Below are 20,317 nucleotides of genomic sequence, written 5' to 3'. Positions count from 1 at the left end.
GTGCGGAAGCAAAGCCACGTGACAGGCTCACCATGTGTCGTCGTGCCAGCAATCCGTCCAGCGACGAGCGTTGTGCGCGTCGTTTACGGCGGCCACCGGCCATCTACTCTTGGTCGTCGACATTGCCACGCACCACCTGGCTCACTTTTTTTAACAAGCAACCACCACACCACCTCTGTGCGCACGCGAAGCCGCATCCCCGATACCCCCACAAGCAACGCAGCAGCAACGCACTAGCCAGCATGTTCATCCTTGTGCGTGTTGCTCGATCTTGGCAGCCGAGAGCGAAAGACAAAAGCCCGGCGGCCCGGACGTAGCACTATCTCGTCGACTGACACTCCTCGCAGAACTGGTTCTGGGACATCCTCTCCCAGCTCGGTGAGTGCAGTCATTTACGGCGCGATTTGCCATTGACACGCTGCCCCAGGCCTTATGAACAAGAGTGCGTAGCCCGCTTCTTCTCTGACCACGACCTGCTTCTGACGCGTGCGCCAGACGCCAAGCTCTTGTTCCTCGGCCTCGACAACGCCGGCAAGACTGTGAGTGCCTTGCTGACGGTGACCAACTGACAACCCCAGACCCTCCTCCACATGCTCAAGAACGACCGCCTCGCAACCCTCCAGCCCACACTCCACCCCACGTCGGAGGAGCTCGCGATCGGCAACGTCCGCTTCACCACCTACGACCTCGGCGGACACCAGCAGGCCCGCCGTCTCTGGCGCGACTACTTCCCCGAGGTTGACGGCATCGTCTTCCTCGTCGACTCGGCCGACACGGAGCGCTTTGCCGAGTCCAAGGTCGAGCTGGATTCGCTGCGTACGTAGTGTCGCACCGCAATCGCAATCGCAAACGCTAACAACGCCGCCCAGTTGCCATTGACGCCCTCGCCAACGTCCCCTTCCTGATCCTCGGTAACAAGATCGATGCCGAGGGCGCCGTCTCCGAGGAGCAGCTCCGCCACGAGCTCGGCCTCTACCAGACCACGGGCAAGGGCAAGGTTCCTCTCCGTGACATCCGCCCCATCGAGGTCTTCATGTGCTCCGTCGTCATGCGCCAGGGCTACGGCGAGGGCTTCCGCTGGCTCAGCCAATACGTGAGTACGATCGCGAGCCCAAGCTGCACGCGTGGGCGAGTGGCAAACTGTGTGCTGCATGTGGTGCCCCTTTGCTGCTATCTGCTGTGTCAGCACTGCCATGATCACACACATTGTTTCTCCATCATCTGCTGACGTGCTCCCAGATTTAAACGACACGACGGCTTAGAACGACATACGGGAGGAGGGGCGGGGGCCTGCATCGGCCTCTACCGCGACTACCCTAATCCCAGCTGTACCATACAGCTGAATGCTCTCTGACATGCATTCTGGTTTCGCACATCTGCACATGTAGTATAACATAGTTGTGGCTACTGAATGATACGGCTAGAATGCCTACTTGCGTGACCGCGTCGTCCGCGTGGTGCGCTTCGGCTTGGTAGGGCTAGAGGCGTCGACCGTGCTCGCAATGCTTGGCGTGGGGCTGCCCAACTCGCTCGCCGCACCGCGAGTGCGTGTCGAGCGGCGAGGCGCTGGCGTGTTTCCATCGTCCGTAACCTCGCTCGCGGCCCGCGTTGATCGCTTGGGTAAAGCACTCGCCTTGCCCCTCTTCTTCGGTGCCTCGTCCTCGTCCATAGGGACCTGGGACGCGCTTCGCGTGTTGCGCGATGGCGTAGGAGGCTCGACTGGTTCATCCTCCGGCACTGTGTAGAAGCCGCCGGGGATGGGCGGGGGCGGCATGTCTGGCTCGATCTCGGCAGTTGAGGCGCGGGACGACGCGCGTAAGTTGCGACGTTTGGGCGCAGGCGCCTTGGGGGTCGCGTCGTCGGCCTTGGTGATGGTAGACCTGCGAGTACGGCGCGTGGAGGGGGTGGCCTCGACAGTCGGCTCTGCGGATGCCTGGCGCGATGAGGCGGCCGCGTTGGGGCTCTCCTCGTCGAAGCGGCGGGGCGCGCGCACCTGTCGGCGGGGCGTAGGAGCGACCTTGGCCGGCTCCTCGTCGATGATCATCCTCTTCGGCTGCTTCGGCTGCCTGGCGGGACGCGAGCTCGCCGATGGAGGCGGCTGGAATGGGCTGGCGACATGGCTTGCTCGGACGGGCGACGTTTGGCGAATCTCGATCGGGAGCGTGGATACAACCGAGGGGGCAGGCTCTGGAGTGCGCTGGCGCTTGGGCGGAGAAGGGGGACGGGGCGAGGCCGCAGCGAAGCGCGGAGGGCCAGAGAATGGCGACGACGGGCGGGCGGGAGTTGACGACCCAGCGCCCGAGTCAGCCTGGATGTTGGCAATGGCGGGTGCGCGGATGGGCGTGGGCGCGACGACTCTAGGTGCAGGGGTAGACGGAACGACCGGTGCAGAGGGGGCAACCGGCGCAGGCGTAGCGACGCTGACCCAGCTTGACTCCATGTCGACATCGGCCGAGCTGCTCGTGCCGTTCGCAACGGGTCGTGTGTTCGGCTCGCGAGCCGGGGGCACGTCGCTTCCGGCCAGTAGCGCGCGTCTCTGGGCCTCGGGGAGGATGTCGATAAACTCGCGCACCATTTCGCGTCGGCGCTGGCGGTCCGAAGCGGACGCGGCGTCGGAAGCCGCGAGCTGCTTGTCGAGCGCCAGGGTCTCGGCGTAGCTGCCGGCGTGGACGAGGCGCAGAGTCACAAGGTCGTGGAGAAGAGACCTGGCCGGGGGCTGGATCTCGCGCGGCGGGTGAGCGAGGAAGCGGACAAGGTGGTCCGACTCCTCGTCCATCAGGGCAAGGTGCAGGAGCTCTCGGAGAGCACGCGGCTGGGCAGTGTGCTCGCCCTTGCCTGCTGGCGAGCGCGGTGTGCCGAGGCTCCAGCACCAGACTGCGTCGCGAGCGCGCTCGCGGTCTTCAGCCGACGCGAGTGCGCGGATACGCCTGAAGGCTGCGCTCATGCCGGCCACCGACGCGGACGCAAGTAACGCGGCGGCGTTCTCGGCCTTGTCACCGTCCTGCTGGGTACGATCGGGGGAGAGGAGGAAGGCGAAGACCAGGGAGAGAGCGCGCGCAGGCGGGGAGACATTGGTAGTCAGCGCCTCCACAATGGAGGGGACAAAGTCGACGGCCGGGAGGCCGGGGTCGCGCAGCGCAGCGACGCCTTCCTCGTACTGCTCATTGTCGAGGAGCCAGTAGCCGTCCATCAGCGTCTGCCAAGTGCACGGCAGGCATCGCGCACGGGCGAATGCGCGGGCGCGTGCCGAACCCGCGCTCGAGCTAGACGCGGCATCGTCCACCTCCATGCCTGGGGCAGCGTCTCCATCCCGGACGAGGTAGTAGACGAAGCAATCACGCTTCAGGCGGTCGATGGGGGCGGTGTGGATGGCGTGCAGGAGTCGGCGGAAGGCCGAGGGCGAGTTGGGTGGGTAGAGAGATGGGCCTGTCATCAGATATGCCTTGCAAGTTGGCTTACCGTCTAATGAGGCGAAGGAGAGAAGGCGGTCGTAGAAGAGCTTGCCGTCTGGGCTGGACGCACGGCGGGCATCAATGTCGTCGCCCGTGCTGCCGTACGGCAGCGCCGCGAGGTCAAAATACCGCAGTAAGCTCGCGGGGAGCTCGTACTCGTCGCCCATTGTAGGTGAGAGCTGGGAGGAAGAGAGTGGCTGAAAGAGAACAAACACACTCGAGTGATGTGGTGGTCTGTCTGCTTACATTCAACTTGTCCGCATCAACAATGGAGTTGCTGAAATCCGCGATGACGACGAGCGCCACGGGACGGCGATACCGGTGTTTACGCCACGTGGCTTGATGGGGACGACGGCGATCGCCGTAGTGCCCGAGATGCGATTTACGCGGTGGAGGTCTTCCACCGCGTAGTTTGCTCTGTTGGAATCACAGGGATCACAAGCAACGACAAACGACTGCGCAGATCCCGCAACAACTTGGGCTCAACCGACGCACATCATGGTCCTCTTCTTCACGTCAAACGGTGGGTGCGAGCGCTTGCACCTGGGACCAGCTGACGCTCTTCCCCTCAGCCGTGTCTCCCCCCGTGACCATCTACATGTGAGCTTTGGGTGGCGGAGGAGCGCGCTGACAGCGTCACAGGGGGCGGGACAAGGTCGAAAGTGAGCTCGAGGGACCCCGTCGAAGCTGACCCCAGACGAGGAGCTGCTCCGCTACGGCCTGCCGACTGATGTCTGGTTCCACGTCGAGTGCGCACTGGCCGCCTACCAAGCTGACATGGCAGCAAGCTCTCCAGTGCCCACGTCTACCTGCGGCAAACGGACGAGCAGCCCCACGGCGAGTGGGACGCGCTGCCAGCTGCGCTGGTCAACGATGCCGCGCAGCTCGTCAAGGCCAACTCGATCGAGGGTGGGTGCCGAGTGCGGGGGTTGCAAGCTGAGGGCAGGTAACAAGAAGGACAGCATCACGGTGCGTTGGGATGCTACTGATATTATCTGGCTCGACTGACGCGGAAAATAAAACCAGATCATCTACACGCCGTTTACTAATCTCAAGGTTTGTGTACCCTTCGAGCCGGGCTGATAGCAGAAATCCGGTGACATGGCCGTGGGCCAGGTCAGCTTCCACTCTGACAAGAAGGTCAAGCGGGGTGCGTTGTGTGTGAAACTGGTGCATTTATTACAATTTTAACAACCTCGGCAGTCAAGATCTCGACGCGCGACAATGCGATCGTGAACAGGCTGAACAAGACCAAGGTGGAGAAGGAGGTCGACCACGAGGCAGAGCGCCAGGAGCGCCTGCGCGCCGAGGGACGCAAGAAGAAGTCTGAGGCGATCGAGCGGGTGGGTTTTGGAACGTAGGCCTCCTTCCCGACTGACACCACGCAGGACCGGGCAGCAGCAGAACAAAAGGCACAGTGGGCACAGCAGAAGGCCGACCGCACGTACGAGGGCATGTTCACCGAAGAGGCCATTGAGGGCGCCAAAGACGACTGGAGCGACGACGATTTTATGTAGGCTGCAGAAGGGATGGATGCGGCGTGTTTGGGCGCAGTGGTGGGCGGTGGGCGGTTGTCATCGTGGGCTGGTGGAAGTTGGCGGGGGCTCTCTGCGCAGCTGCTCACGCTGAAACATGAGTTGTCTGACTCTGCGGGTATTTCTGACATTGAGGATGTGTGGGTTAAATCAACATGCAGGCGGAGATGTAGCGAGGGATTTTCCTTTCGCAAATGGGAGTCGCGAACTGAGGTCAAATCACTCACTGCGTTGATTGATCCCCCGCCGCTGATAAGGCCATCACAAGCGTGGTTAGCAGTAGATTCTGCGCCTTGTAGTTGCTTCACGTCCGCTGCTCTTCCGGTCCGTGATCAACATTGCCGACCTTCTCGCTCTCTTGCTTGATACGAAACACCCGGGAGCCGATCCCGCCACTTGAGCAGGAGACGGTATCCACTGCACGACCGGCCAGCCCACCCCTTACAACCAAAGAGAAACATGTTGATGGCAGCTGTGTTGTGTTTGTTGTGTCGATCACGATGCCCGCTCGGCGATCGTAGACGGCCGTCCGCAGTTGTCTCAGACGAGGCGGTACCGATGGAAGTTGCCCAGAGAGAAACCTATGCCTGGCTCTGCCGGGTCAATTTGACCGCCGCGGAGCGGTGCGCGTGGGTCCTGCTCGGCGGTACGTAGTTCATCTTCCGTGCTGGCAATCGCGCACCAAAAATGGAAGCGGTCTTGGGACCGTTTCGCCGATCCCAGCCCGGGACGATGGCTGATCCACAGCCATCAACCTGGTGGATAGCAGCCGGATCATGGTATTCCCAAGTCGTCTTGGAGAAGTTCCCGTGGTTCAAACGGACATTTACCTGGTATCGCTAAATATATGTTGAAGCACTCGTCGTGTGTGCTGCGTGCGTATCAACTCGCTTCGCTGATCGGGCTCTGGAGACACCGTAGAACCGCTGCATTTGTTGTCTTGAACTGTCGCGTGTCGCGACTTCGAGCGATACTCTCATGAAGGCAGGTCTCCCGACAAGAGTAAATGTTGAGCAAGATCAGGGCGACATTATTATGGGTGTTGCCAGAGGATCGATTGTATGGGCACACGAGACAAAGACGTGGATGAGAGACTGATCGTCAGCAGCCCCATGCTACAGTCGCATCGACATACCCAAAGCTAACCTACACACAGGTTATGTCTCAGCATGTTGTCTGATGAACAGCGCCGTGTCGAGTACCACATATCTGACCTATGACGGTCGGTGCTGCAAGTCGTCAGTGGAAGAAGGAGGGGGGAATTGCGAAGCTTAGTTGAAACCAGTGGACCGCATCGAGCACAGCCACGTTCAGAGGCGAGTCGTCCACTGCCCCAATAACTCGTTGAACACCGTTCCCGCCACCTCAAGCAACTCAGCCGTCGTTCTCAACCTCGTCCGCGAGGCACTAACGCAGTGGAATGGTGCGCCCTATCTGTTGGCCAGTCTCGCCAAGGCAGGCGAACCAGGCAGCGATAGCCGTGCAGTGGGCGACGACTGACTCGGGTGCGTAATTCTCCCATCATCTAAGTGGGGGAACCGATATCGACGGCGTGGTCAGCGAGAGGCTAAGTAGTCTAAGTGCGTAAATGGTCCAGGAGTTTGGTGCCCAGAAACCTGACGCAGTCGGAAGTGGCGGGGACAAGGTCGGTCACGCATCCCCGCCCGGTGATGGAGGCAACGCCGACCCTGCCATCCATCATCTGTCGCCACCGAACCGAGGTTGAACAACACTCCGACACTCAACGGAAGACATGACGGCCCTCGTCGCGTACACGTAGACCCTCATAGTCACTTTGGACCACGCCAGTAGCGCCTTGAGGAAACGTCCAAACGCGGAAGTGTGGCCCGGCAGCGAGCCGCCGAGCCAACCTGTGCCGAGTCGCACCATCGCACCCCTGTCTCACTGCCAGACGTGTGCCGACCGACGGCATTGTAGATCGCGCTGCTGCCGAGACGGAGAGTGTCGGCTGCGTGATCGACTGAGCTGCGGATGATGCCGCGGTGGGGCGGCTACCGCGTATCGTCAATGCTGGACACTACCTCCTCGTCAATCAAGGAAACGATATCCTCGCTGAAACAGCCACCGCGCGCGGATGCTGCAATGTGGGCCCATCACATGTACTCGTCGCGACCTTCTCGAGGACATTTTGGGAGCCGAACTGCAGACGCGACGACTGCGTCGTCTCGTCGAGCACCGAGCGGCATGGTCCCTCCCGGCTGCCGATGACCCACGCCGTTTTGTCGGCGCCCGCAGCACACGACGAGTAGAGCCCGCATCGACTGGCTCCCGCAAGTGCCAGTCTAGCGCGACCGACAGACACGCGTAGCCTTCTCGTCCCCGAACTCCGTGTCCCCGAGAGTGGGTCCGCGACAGCCGCTCGCCGCTCGATGGCACCGCGCCATCACGGAAGCCGAGGACGCGGCGTCTCGTCTTGGGCGGTCGAACAAAAAAAATAGCGAGCATATCCTCCGCCGATCCCGCTCCGTCCTGGTCCAAGCGCCGCTATTATCGCGCGGCGCCATGATGAAGCCGGCCGCAGCAGGTGCCGAGTACGAGTAGTAGCAGCGATGGCGCTGGCGCCGTGCCGGGGCGGGCGACGAGGCACGGCGCCGCGCGCCGCAAGCCCGTTTGCCGTGCCGTCCTGTTCCCTGCGATGTCTTGGGCGTCCATTTCGGGGTTCGGGTTGGAGGAGGATGGATGCAACAAGCATATTGTTAGGGCTTGGACGAGGCGATGTTTGGGCGCGGTTGAGCGTGTTTAGCGGGCGTTTAGTTTTGTGGCTCTTAGCCTGGCGGGGCGCCACTGGGCTCGTCCCCCCCGCCAATCCGGTTGCCCCAGCCCATGAATGCACCAACCACCCTGTGCCACATTGATAGCTGGCCTCAGCCCTTGACGAGGACGTTCTGCCAGGAGACTTTTTTGGGGCAGCGAGTTGGGTTGCGGTTTTCAAGAGTAGGGGTGCTGAGACATGGTGACAGTGGCGGCCGCACCCAGAATTCCTGCCGCCCCCCCCCCCCCCACCCTTTTGGCCAACAGCCGAGGCTAATAGTGAACAAGCCAAGAGGCGGTACCAACAACCTCTCACGACATGCGCAGTATCCAGGCCAAGGCGCTATGTCTGCAACCGGCAGCCAGCACCACCTGACTCTCAGCCCGCCCTGTCGCTTTCCCACCAGCCTTTGTTCCCCCACATCGTAGCCCTTCAATCATGATCCACTGCTCTACGCGGGTGTTTCAGTTCATTCTGCTGCATCTGCCGTGCGTCGTAAAGTCGTGTTATCGTCATTGTACTAGTCTTAAACGATGCAGCACCCTTTTGCCAAGCCGAACGGCAGCGCCAGCTGCAACCTGGCAACGGATTAATTACGCGGGTGCACATGTAATCGCGGCACGGGGCAGGTGACCACAAGGCCACCTGACCCCTGGCGGTGACGTCCACCTTTTACTCCATTGACCATCCATACCAGCCCAGTTGCCACCCGACTGCATACAGCCGGAGGAACCGAGTAGACGTGGAACCCTACGACGCCTTGGGACCTGACCGATTCCTGTTGAACCTGACCGGCGGCGCCTTGCCGACCGGGTCAAAGCCCCACTTGTCCCACTTGTTGAGCTTGGTAACCTCACCGTCACCTTCCCCGCGTGCCGTCACGATCGCGATTCTCAGCCGACGAAGACTCGGGCTGGGGGCTCGGGGTAGTACGTCGCCGCTTGACGTCCAATCGGTCCGAATTCAAACTAGGCGGCTGCAATGGCGCTTGCGTCGTAGACCGGTGGTTGTAGCCCTGCCGCTGGGGCGGGGACCGCGCCTCGGATCCTATTGGGTCGAAGCGGCGCTTACGCTCAGCCGAGCCAGCCTCTTGTGCCGGTTTTGCCCTCTGCGCTTGTTGCCCACTACTACCAGCTTCAACGTCACTGGTGACAGGTTTTTGCTCCGGTTCCTCCGATTGGTTCCGCCGGGGTGGTCGTGTCGACGAGCTGCCGTTCGTGTGAGCGCGTCGGCGGTGATTCTGGTGGCTGGCTGAATCGTCGTCGTCCTCGAGTTCGTCCTGCTCCTCGTCAGGCTTGACGCCGACATTATCGGTTGGCCTCGATGTTGTGGCGCCGCTCTTGTCGCTCCGCGAAGGAGTTTCCTCGTTGTCTCCCTCTGGACTCCCATTTGTCTGGTCGTTGCTGCCTCGCTTGCCCTTCCCACGACGTCGGACATTCTTTTCGTAGTCGCACTCGTCGGTTTTCTTGATCTTGACGCACGCTTCGCACGGGCGACCGCCAGAGCACCGAACCTTGCGTTGTCTACACATGTAGCACGAAATTTGCTGGCGTGATCGAGGTGGCGTAGTTGCCTGTGGACCCGTGGCGGGAAGAGGTGGGCCAAGAGAAGCGGGCGATTGGAAGATCAGATGCTGGGGCGGGTACTCGCTCTCTGGGATCGGGCGACCATTTTGATCAACAGGCCACCCGGGAGCGTACGCGGGGTGTGGATACTGGGCCGTGGCTGGTCCGGCGTGGTATGGTGGAGGCTGGGGATGAGACTGCGAGTGAGGGTGATGACTGTGTGGATGGTGTCCATTTGGCACCGGAGAAGCGAATCGGCGATACTGTGGTTGGTAGTCTGGTGAAGGTCCAACAGCTGGTACCGGTGTACCCCTTGGTCCTGGGTACGATCCAGGCGGCCCACGCAACGGACCATCATGGTGATGGGAAGCAGCAACGGGGTGGTCAAGCGGATCACCTGGGGCACGAGATTCTGGCCCAAACTGGTGTCGGTCATCGACACTGGGATAACGGTCCAAGGTATGATTGCGTTCTAAGCGGGGGTCGAGCTCACGACCATCGCGGGGATCGCGAGGGTGGTGATTGTCGCGTGGATCACGGGTGTCTCGAAGATCGCGGGCGTTGCGAGGATCGCGAACATCGCGGAGAGAGTCACGTCGACGCTCTTGAAGCTGCCTGTCACGCTGCCAGGCGATCTCGCGCTCGTGATGTTCCATTTCTCGCCTGCGATCCAACTCCGCATCACTTCGCTCTGCACCTCGTGACACAGTACTCGTGGCTGGTAATCCTCCTGTAAACGCCCCGAACATTTCATTGTCGAGCAAGAATAAGAAACCACAATGTCAGCATTTGTGTCGCAAAAAGGAGATTTTACTCCATCACTCACGTATCACGCCATCCCTTGTCTCACGGAAGCCAGAAGGCGGATGTTCACGCTCTCTGTCAGCCAATGCCGCCAGCGCTGCATTCCATCCACGAAGGAACGCGTCTCCGGGGTCGTATCGCAAAATGTCTCGAGGAACTGATGGGGGAGGCAAGTCGAAAGGCCTGCGAAGTCAGCGATCAACAAGCGACAACTGAAATCCCGCTTCACTTACAACGGTGTTGCGATGCTACCACGCCTGTTCACCGGAGGGTATGATGCAGAAGGACTTTACGTGAGCTACTACCTGGCCAAGGTTGGCTTACCCAGGGTGAACGGGCTGAGAAGGCTCCGGCGGCGGTGGGTGGTCAACTCGCGGTCGACCGGCGTAGTATCTAGAGTTGTGAAGGTGGGAGGCCTCCTCATTATTGTACGGGTACTCTGACACATGTTGTTCGCGGTTTGGAGGTCGAGCTGATGAGGGTTGAGGTTGCTCCCTATCATGTCCATAGGCCGGATCTGCCCTGTGGCGCCACGAGGAACTCCGACCTTCGCCTTCCTGGTAACCATATGTAGGTGAGGGAAGGGGTGGGGATCGGCGTTGATGAAGGGAGGCTGATGAATCACTCCGTCTTGGAGGTGGGGGAGCGCTTGGAACTGGCGGGGGTGGCCCCGCTGGCGGCGACACTGGGCGGCGATGCGGAACGACACCACCCGCGGGATCGTAGTAGGACTGTTGCTGCCGCTGCGATTCCCATGACTCGCGCGGTGATCGCTGCGGTGGAGGAGCATCCCTGTTCACCAGTTCTGAAACGCTGAAGCCCACAGGCGCCCTCGGTGAGGTATTAGAGGGCCGATACCGATGATGATGGTCGGGGTGGCGTGAACGGCTTGGTTGTCCCGCAACTGCGGCGGCAGCGGTATATGGTGCAGTGCCACCTCGTTGTACACCGCTCATACCGCCGCCGGTGCTCATGTCGTGGTGTATGCGTAACGAGTGTGGACGTCGGATGGGGAGTGTTAAAGTTATTGTGGCAGAAGGATGGAAGGGTGACAACAGGAATGGGCGAAGTTGGTGGTGGTGTGTAGGTGGAGTGATATATCAAGGGAGCTTGTCGTGTTTGTGATGGTTCTCGAGGTGACGCGGTGATCGGAGCCAAAAGCAGGACGATGGCAGCCGAAACAGCTGGTGTAAGGAGGAGAAGGAAGGACGATTGGTGCACTCCAACGGGGGATATGTATTAATGTATGTGGGGAGTAGGCGTGGGGTGGGGTGTTGACCGTGGGTGCGGCAACGCCAGCGACGAGGCCAGCAACAGGGGGGTGTGGGCCAACCCACTGTCGGAAGGGAGTGAAGATGAGAGAGGAGTCAGGAAGAGAGGGTGTTTGAGGCGTTCTGTTGAACCCCCAATCGTCGGGCCAATGAGTTACCGTTCCCTTGCGTGTACAGCAACCTCGCCAGGGTGGGGGAGGAAGGTAAGGGTGCCGAGGGAGGCAAGTACCGATTCCGGGGGCAATTCCTAGGAAACCAATACAAGCCTTGCCTCTGAAGCCTTACAACCGCTGCAGCCGCTCAAGCAGCGCCGAGTCGAGCCAGCACACGCGCACGGCCGACGACTGTGCACGACGATGGTTTCGGCGACGGCAAATTATCTGTTGCTAGCCCCCGGACCCCTTGCAGCTAGTGCTCTCGGCTCTTTGCTTGCTCCCGAGAGACAAGGCGACCGGGGTGGCGTCGCGATTCGTGTGGGCTCGATCGTCGAGAGCGAGAGAGAGTGGGTGGTGCTAAGGATCGTTCTCGCCAGGTGGCGTAGGACTTGCGGCGTGGTCGGCGCTGTCGGCGACGAGACGGGCTGAACGAGCAGCTCACTGAAAATGTCAGCGATGACTGCTCGTAGCATGACGAGCAGGCCGCGGTTATTGGGGAATGGGAGCCCCCGGCTGCGGCGATGACGGGCGAGGGACAGTAGGGGGAGGAGAGGAGCGCGTGCGACGACCACTCGCGCCAGATAGCCAGACTTACCCAAGGGGTTCCTGTTGTAGAGTGACCTCGCCGGCCCCTGGAGACACTATTGAAGGAGGAAATGCCGGGCACGAGTCTTGAACCAGCCGCAGGGAGGTGAACTGTTCGCGACAAAGGGCTGAGTCGGCAGCTTGCCCACCAGAGCCCAGAGATCGTTGAGCCAGCTCCAACACAATTGGATTGGAGCGGCCTACCAAGCGAGCAGAGGTGTAGCGGAGATAGAGTAGAACAAGGGGGGGCGAGACGGGGAGGTTCCAGAGAGAGTCGTCGGTTGCGGTGGGCAAATGCGAAACCGGCTGTTGGAGAGTCGGCTGTTGAGCTCGCGGCGTGTCGTTCAGCCAGGGAGGGAGCAGTTCCGCGTGGGGTAGTCGCTACCTGATGCGCGATTTGCGTGTATGGTCGTCACCGCTTCCTCGTCGCGTTTTTCTTGCACTGGACTGTCGTGTGTGTGCCCAGAGTCTGACGTGTATGTTTGTGACTCGGAGGCTGACGGGAGTGAGAGCGTAGTCAAGTTGGTTGTTTGGTGTACGGTGCAACGGTGGTCGCTCAAAGTGGGTCCGGTTCCAGGAATCCTAAGGGCCCTGCATCGGAATCGCTCCCCACCCGGCGTCTCTCTCTGGCTGCTGTCAGCCAAAGGGAAAGAAAGGGCTGCATCCTCAAGCCATGCACACACTTTCTCACTTTGCTGCGCATTCACTCAAGCTTGCTCTGATGCATGCATCTCTGGGCCTCTGCTCGCAGCCGACCTTGCCAAGGTGGGGGGACTCTCTATTGGTGCCGCCATGACGACAATGAATTAAGCGTGTCGAGGACCCAAGTGAACGGATAGGGAAAACAAACTCTCAGGACTCGACCCCAAAGGTCAAAGTCACTCAAACTCGCAGTCGACGCTCGTGCAGACACATCACACTGCCCGACGATCCTTGTCCGATCCGGACGCTCTGCTATCTACGATACGTCCCGAGATTCGTTTTCTTCATGGGCGGTTGGGCGAGCGATCCCATTCAGTGACTCGCGTGCCAAATCCGCGGATAACGACGACGCGACTGGCGCACGACACGTCTCCCTCTGTCCTTCTCTTCGAGATTTACATCCCAACGAATGACTTCGGCCGCCCGGGGCGTCACGCACCATGTTCGATTTTCTGCCGCGTGGGCGGCAGTGTCGCGCGGCGCCTCAAGCGGAGGGAATGAGGCGCTGCGCCATGACCACCGCCGCCGCCTCCGCCGCCGCCGCCCCCACCGCTGTCGCGGCCGCCTCCGCCGCGTGACATCGCGACGCCTGTTCAGCCTTCGCGCGTAGCGATGCCCTCAACCTTCGCACTGTTAGTTCCGCCACTGACGATACGGCCATGCCGCCATCGCACCGCCGTATGTGAAAGACCTTCAGCATCCGGTAACGCGACGCTCGAGCCTCACAAAGGGCAAGGGTGATCACCCCGCCCCCACCTTGTAAGGTCCTAAACATCTACGCCATCTACCAGGCGCCCTCCCTGACTCCCTCACGGTGCCACTCAGAATGGACCGATGCCCCTGCATCACCCTGCCCCCTACGAGTCCATTCATCCGGTGGAGACTATTGCTATGGCCGCGAGCGACGCAGAGCACCGAGAGCACCGAGAGCACCGAAGTGGGCTGGCTCTCGGCGAATGAAGACATTGGCCGTCTCCATAGCCCTCGCCTCTCTGGCCACTACTAGGTTTCGTTTGCGGCGTCGCGTGAGGGCCTCCGATCTACGCAGGATCACCCCGCACGCGGCGCCAGCATTGACCACCTTGAACCCTTGCTTTCGGGCCCTGGACCCTCCATCCGGCCGCTTCAATCGTCAGCAAGGTTCAAGGAGGCAAGCATCGACGTCGATGCTGTGCCGACCGACCGACCGACCGACCGACCGACCGACCGACCGACTGAGCGGCAGAGGTGCTGCAGGCTGCTCGCCCTTGTCAACCATCCGCTGCGGAGAATCAGCCGAGGAGGCGTCAGGAAGTCGGTGAACGGGCCGGACTCAACCTTATGGATCCTTATGGATCACACGTCAGAGTGGCACCAACGTTCGTCGTCACTCCTGGCACACGGTATGGAAGACACGGATGCTAGGCTGGCTGTGGACAGACTTGGAGAGCTGCCACCTGCGCGACAGTCACCTCTGCCACCATTCTACACCCTGCGCCATCATCTGGGCTCCGACACATTCTACAAGGGCCAAGTGACACGCTCCCAAACGAGACAAACCAAGAATGAAGGTGACAGACGCCTCTGACCTGTTGAAGGGGGCGAGGGTCGGCCTGTCTAGGGGACCACTTGAACCCTTCCGCCGGCGGGAGGCTGCCTCCTGGTTGTGCGCCACCGCATATACCCCAACCAATTGGACACCATCCAACAGGCGACCGGCTCGACCTGTCCGGGACCGTCCATCGCCTGACTTTTTAATTTTCCTGGGCAATGCCTATCCGTCCGAAACCATCACCGATGAAGTACCGAGGGTGAGGTCAGGGGTTTGGGGTGGAATGGTGGCGGGGTGGCTTGGCGTTGACTTGTCTGCGACAAGTTCTTCGTCCACCACGATGATTCTGTCGCACACGAGGCGCCTTCACGGCGACACAAGGAAGCTGTCTGAAACTGCTTGGTGTTGTGTTGTGTTACCATCCGAGTGTGACAAGATGCGCAGTCCGACTCGGCCCCGGCGCTCACGACCGTGGCGCCCGCGTATCGGCATGTACGTGGGTCTCGAGGCGGATGCTGTCATCCCCCAACGGCAGCAGCCTGCACCATGAGGATAGCCTGAAGACTGGGGAGCGGGTGCTGTTGGAGCTGGGACCTTGTGCCACCATGACTACTGCCGCCTCGAAAGTTGGGAGGGGGGCCGCGCTACAGACCGTCAACGAACCCAACCCAACCCCTCCCTCCCTGTTCGCCGCCGCCGCTGCGTCATCGTGGCTGCCCATTCAAGTGCCTTGAGCCACCACGAGGTGTTGCGCGCCATCGTATGGTGCAACGTAACGTGTCCTACACTCTTGCGTGAGGGAGGAGACTCGCCGTGCACGATGCGAAAGCGCGGACCTTACGCTTGCCGCGGCGCGTCGCAACCCCAGTGCCTTTTCGGGGTTGTTGGCTCTCAGGCGAAGCCACAGAATCAGCGGCAGACACGAGTCCCTTGGCAGGCGCTGATGGTTCCGTGTTCTGAATTTCGGATCCAGAACAGGTGGCGTTGGGTCCCTATGTTTGGTTAACACGTCTCCTGTCCTGTGCGCCTCCCCCGTCACCAAATCGGGGCTTCCGACTGACTCACGTCGATTCATTTGCTAACGGGGTTTAGGAATGCATACGTGTAGTAACGAATACATGCAGTAACTAAAGGTGGCGGCGACGGCCGCTACGCCGACCGGTGTAGGGTGGCGCCTATGTGGCCGCGGCCCGCCGGTGCAGGGCAAGCGTAGCCTTGACGTGGTCAACGTCAATTGCCGTGGGGGCGGCATTGTCCTAGCAGCGGCGTCCCCCGCCTGGTGGTAACGTAGTGTCCTGGCATCGCAGAAGCGACGAAGGCACAATTGTGAAACTGAGGCACTGTACACCGGCCTGGGGCTAAGGAGCGAGCGTGTGCCCGGAGACCGGGGGGGAGTGGGGGATGCATAATCTGATTGGGAGCAGCACGGCCTCTGGGCGAATAATTTGCCTAGTCTCGCGCGTAACAAATCAAACCGCGCTTTGGTTCGCACACCGAGACCCAGTAACACGTAAGTATCGGAGCTACATTCCTCATCTGCTTCCGAGAGGCCTGGCGTCGGGAGGCAGGCGCAAACGAATAGACATGGGAGGTCGTGTGCAGCGTGGGATGGCGGTGACTGCCGACGACTGTGCCGCGACGGTGTCAAGACGCACCATGGCATCAGGCAGCTGACCCGGGTTCGAATAGTCGCCGCAATCTCACCGCAGATTGTATGGCTTGCGGCGGATTGGCAGGCAGTGTGACATATGGTTTGTGCAAGCACCACACATTCGTTGTGGAGTAATCCACGGCGGAATGCAAGCTAATCTTTGCCAGGCCCCGCCCAGTAGCCCACGCAGCCGCGCTCCAATACGTCCTCACTGATGACACAAGTCATGTGCTGACACCCAATACCAGCACACGATGATGGTTCCCAGAATTCGCGTGCGGGTAGTACCCACTGTTGTTCTGCCGTTCGGCCGGAGCGGAATCGCCGAGCGGGTGCACGACTCCAGCGTGCTCCATCGGGTGATGCGCGGGTCGTGGCTACATTGAGCTTCACGACAGAGTCTCTCGTTGCTTATCGAGGCACCAGGCACGGCGACTACACCACCCAACTGGCCAACTGGGCTGGGGTGGTTATGAAGTCGACAACCCCACAGCAGTAGTCTTATTTTTCTTGGAGCCGTCGAGAGCCATCGAAGCTAGTGTGCGGGGAGGTGGAGCAAACAAAAAAGGCCCGCAATGGCAAGGACAGACGACGGTGCCGTGACCTGCGGAACGATGGTGGGCAAATCGTCATTGACACTGCGACGACTGCCAGCCTGGGCCAGATGACGAGAAGACAGCGGGTAAGTTGACGCGTCCTCCTCGGCCTCTGTCCAATACTCCCCGACCGGCCGGCGCACAGGGGGGCCGCGGTCCGAAAGCAACAAGCGGTTTGCGTTGTTTTTGCGTTGTTTTGCGTTGTGAGGGGAGGCGCCGCTCGGCCAGTGTGGGGCTCTTGGTCGAGTCTGGAGCGTGGTAGCGAGATTAAATTGCGCACCCCGCGCTGCAACGAGATCTGCTCCTGACGAGTCAGCGAATGGCTTTCAGGCAGTCCTCACTTGGCACTCGGTTCTCACTTGGCACTTTTGGTGCTTCACTAGGTCTGGGTGAGTCTGGCTGACACTGACGACCAACCCAGCACAGTTGCCGTGAACCAGCCGGTCGTGGGCACCATCGGCCATTTTTCTTTGCGCACGGCCAGTTTCTCTCCTGGGTTCCGTCTTTCGAGCTCGTTAGCTAGGCCGATGTCGAGCGGAGTCAGTCTGTGCACCAGTGTACCCCGTGATGATGAAGTCTGTCTATGCAGGCACATGTCCCACACCGTTGACGCTAGTGGTGGGCACATGATGGTGCTATGAGCGAGTGGGGAATGTGAGAGATCATGGGTGCTCCAATACCTTCCGACGGTTGCGCAAAGGGATCTGGGTCGCCTGCATCCTTATTGGACCGTTGATCAGGTTTACATTCCCCAACTGTGGCACTAAACCAACATTTTGCGCATGCGTGGGGAACCAAGACAAGCACGCCAACCCCTAGTACAAACCACCCCAATAACGCCTAGTCGTCGAACTGCTGCGCAGAATGGGAACTGTCCTTGTGCCGTCTTACTGTCTAACTGTCGACTCTCGCACTCAGCGCACACCACCTCGACTTCACCCAGGCTATCATGGCGTCGCAGCCTCGCCTCAGTACTGACCACGACATCTCCCCAGCAAACCAGGGACAGGCTGGCGCTGGTGGCGCAAGGCGCCGGGGCGTCGACCCGCGCGGACCGTTGGCGTTGTGTCCAACCCCTCGGGTGCACCCGAGCCTTGAGATGCAGAGCAACTGAGAAGAGAGGAACCGCTGCTCGCCATCACTGCTACAAAAGTCGATTAATCAACTTCCTGAGGGCAAGGCACTTAAACGGCGCCCCCGACGACTAGAGCTCGAGTTCTCGACCTTTGAACCCCTTCGCCGGCGGCGCCGGACCACAGGGCGAAGCCGCGAAACTTGTCTTTGTCGCCACCTCGCCACACCATGTCCCTTTGAGCTACCACCACAGCAGGACGAGGCAGTGTGAGAGGCTGACGCCGATTCATTAACAGCAGCTGGCGTCGAGGTCCAGACATTGGGCAAGAGGTCGACGGCCCTCGAGCAGATAGACCCCTTCTCGAAGCGCCCGCTGCCGAGCAGGTGTGGCTGCCCCAAGCCACAAAACTGCGCGTAGCCGTGCTCACTGTCTCCCTGGACGCCGCTCAGGACTGACTACTTGTCGCATGGTAACCTCCAGCAGTGGCAAGAAACACACGTCATGAGTGGAGGCGACCCTCCAATCGCGTGCCGGCTCGTTTATCCGGGCCAGTCGATGCCGTTTCTTTCGAGGAGGTGAGGAGCGTGTGTGGGTGGTGGCATCGAGGTGGTTTGGCGGTGATGGGATGAGACGTCGCCGTCTTCCACAGATGGAGAGCAGAGAGCAAAATCAAGGGGAGGCGAGGACGAGCTCGCTGTTCCAAACAGTCGATGGCCGTGGCCTCCCCCATGCCGTTGGGGGGCGCGCGGGGTTGCTAGGAGTGACCCGAGACGCTCGTGTCCGAGGGTAGTGTAGCCTGCTGTTCTTGCAGCGCGAGAAATGTGGGTTGAGGACAATGACCATCACTCAGCCTGAAGGAACTCACTTTGACCGCGAAGGCGAGGAATTCGAGGGGGGGGGGGGGGGTGGGTCACTGAGCACACAGCCGCACAATCTCAAAGGCACATACGCGGGGGTCGGCCATATCCACAGTAACCAACGACCCCTCATCCACGCGCACGTCATGCATGTGGCCTTCAAAATGTGTCAAGGCGCTCCAGCTGTGAGGGTTCGACACGCCGATGCCTTCTTTCTGGGGAAGAGAGACTGCAGACTCGTCAGCGCACCGCTCGCGGCGACTGGCTGGCGATATGGACGGGGTGGCTGTCGTCGAGCGTCCCTCTTACTCGTCCCCGCTAGACTCGTCGGCCCCGGCACGCTTCTCTCGCCGCGGCTGCGGGTCTTGAATCTTTGTTGATTTCGTCTGAAGCAGGTGAGATAGATGCGAACGAGCCAGGGCGATTACCAGTTGGCTGCTAGGCCCGCTCGCCCGCACCGTGTCCTGCGCTGACACACTTCACAGGCGAGCCATTGTCCGAGTGAGTGTGTTCGCTGCTCCACGAAACCCTCAGCCGTGGCAGGGGCATCGCCGATAAAAATCGGTGAGACTGGTGCGACCGGTGCGTGGGTGCGAGGAGACGCCGCGCCGCGACCGCACACATGTCGCACAACACACACACACATACACGCACTGCACACACAAAAGAGAATCTACCCCACTCCTGAACCCCGGCGGCCAGTCCCCTTCCTCCTGGGAGAGGTCCGGATTCAGCGAGCGGGCTCGAACCCCCGCCGTGGTGACCAGAGGGAGTAGCAGTACTACTGCTGTTCCGTGGTCGCCACAGCTGCGCACAGATGGTGCGATGCTGGCGGAGCGCCCACTCGCTTTTGGGGTTGGCATCCGAGCTGGTCCAGCTTGAAGTGAGATCGCCTCTCGCCCCTTGGACAGTATGGCGAACCCTCCTTGTTCTACAGGCGCCGAGTCACATCTTCGCTGCCTCTGCGCCAGGAGACCCCTGGAAAGCTGTCAGGCGGACAAGCTTCACCGACGCTGTCCTCACCGTGGCGAGTATCAGCAGGCAACGTGAACAAAGTGTCCGCGTGTAGGCTTCTCCTCGCCTCAAAACCAACTTGACGCGGCCAGCCTGTCGGACCATCGTTCGTGCCAAGGAATCAGGCAGCGGAGAAGACCAAGCCAAACAGACGGAGTGACAAACGCCGCGGTTCAGAGGGGGACACAAACGCCGTCGTCCTCGACATGAGACAACGTGCAAAATGTCCGCATCGAGGCTCGACGTCTCGTATACAGCCCCACCAAGTCACGTCGGAAGCGACACGCACCGGACACACGAGACGAGTCGTCGACGCGGAGACGAGGTGCGCCGACGTCGTCCTCCGAGATCCCTGGATTGTGGGCGAGATACCCTTGCCGGCGTTGGCTCGGTACACCGCCTCCGAACTCGATGGTGCGCCGATATCTGCGTCGCAAGACCCGCATGTCTTCCTTTCTCGTCGTGTCATTGAGGTAAGGTATGTGGACAAGACGACAGGACCGACTGGAGCGACGGACGGCCGCCTTGTGCGGACGAAGCTGAGGCACACGGATCGACGGACCAAGGACGAGCACGACTGGTGTACCGCCGCCAAGAGCGACACAAAGCGCAAGCTGCGAGGGGAGGGACGGCGACCAAGGGGACAGTTAGGAGAAGGCGGTGAGAGAAGGCCATCCGACGATGGTGCGGCCAGCCGAGGCTGCCAAGAGCCCCTGCCGCCGGCCACAAACAACCAGACACCCGCGGCAGT

General features: G+C 60.8%; 3 protein-coding genes across 3 annotated transcripts; 1 reads left to right on the top strand and 2 right to left on the bottom strand.

The window, feature by feature from the left end:
• Nucleotides 1-1,399: 1,399 nt before the first annotated feature.
• ely5 lies at nucleotides 1,400-3,683 on the bottom strand. The gene is made up of 2 exons (XM_062774429.1): nucleotides 3,460-3,683; nucleotides 1,400-3,426 (listed from the first exon to the last, which is right to left on the bottom strand). Exons 1-2 carry the CDS (start codon nucleotides 3,617-3,619, stop codon nucleotides 1,430-1,432), a joined length of 2,157 nt encoding a protein of 718 aa, XP_062630413.1. The 5' UTR covers nucleotides 3,620-3,683; the 3' UTR covers nucleotides 1,400-1,429.
• A 199-nt stretch (nucleotides 3,684-3,882) lies between these two features.
• Nucleotides 3,883-5,002, top strand: ccdc25 (Coiled-coil domain-containing protein 25). Its single transcript, XM_062774428.1, has 10 exons — nucleotides 3,883-3,975; nucleotides 4,025-4,052; nucleotides 4,095-4,114; nucleotides 4,150-4,201; nucleotides 4,237-4,361; nucleotides 4,399-4,421; nucleotides 4,479-4,508; nucleotides 4,542-4,602; nucleotides 4,656-4,795; nucleotides 4,841-5,002. Exons 1-10 carry the CDS (start codon nucleotides 3,951-3,953, stop codon nucleotides 4,967-4,969), a joined length of 633 nt encoding a protein of 210 aa, XP_062630412.1. The 5' UTR covers nucleotides 3,883-3,950; the 3' UTR covers nucleotides 4,970-5,002.
• Nucleotides 5,003-9,797: 4,795 nt separating this feature from the next.
• Nucleotides 9,798-12,722, bottom strand: LOC62_06G007908 (uncharacterized protein; the record flags this gene model as incomplete). The annotated part of the gene is made up of 4 exons (XM_062774427.1): nucleotides 12,151-12,654; nucleotides 10,454-11,996; nucleotides 10,152-10,286; nucleotides 9,798-9,988 (listed from the first exon to the last, which is right to left on the bottom strand). The coding sequence occupies exons 2-4, from the start codon at nucleotides 10,917-10,919 to the stop codon at nucleotides 9,798-9,800; spliced, it is 792 nt and encodes a 263-aa protein (XP_062630411.1). The 5' UTR covers nucleotides 10,920-11,996; nucleotides 12,151-12,654.
• Nucleotides 12,723-20,317: the final 7,595 nt, after the last annotated feature.

The sequence above is a fragment of the Vanrija pseudolonga genome, chromosome 6 (genome assembly GCF_020906515.1).
Source record: "Vanrija pseudolonga chromosome 6, complete sequence".
Taxonomy (NCBI): Eukaryota; Fungi; Basidiomycota; class Tremellomycetes; order Trichosporonales; family Trichosporonaceae; genus Vanrija; species Vanrija pseudolonga.
The sequence above is the reverse complement of the archived record's forward strand: the minus strand, read 5'-3'. Positions and strand labels throughout refer to the sequence as shown.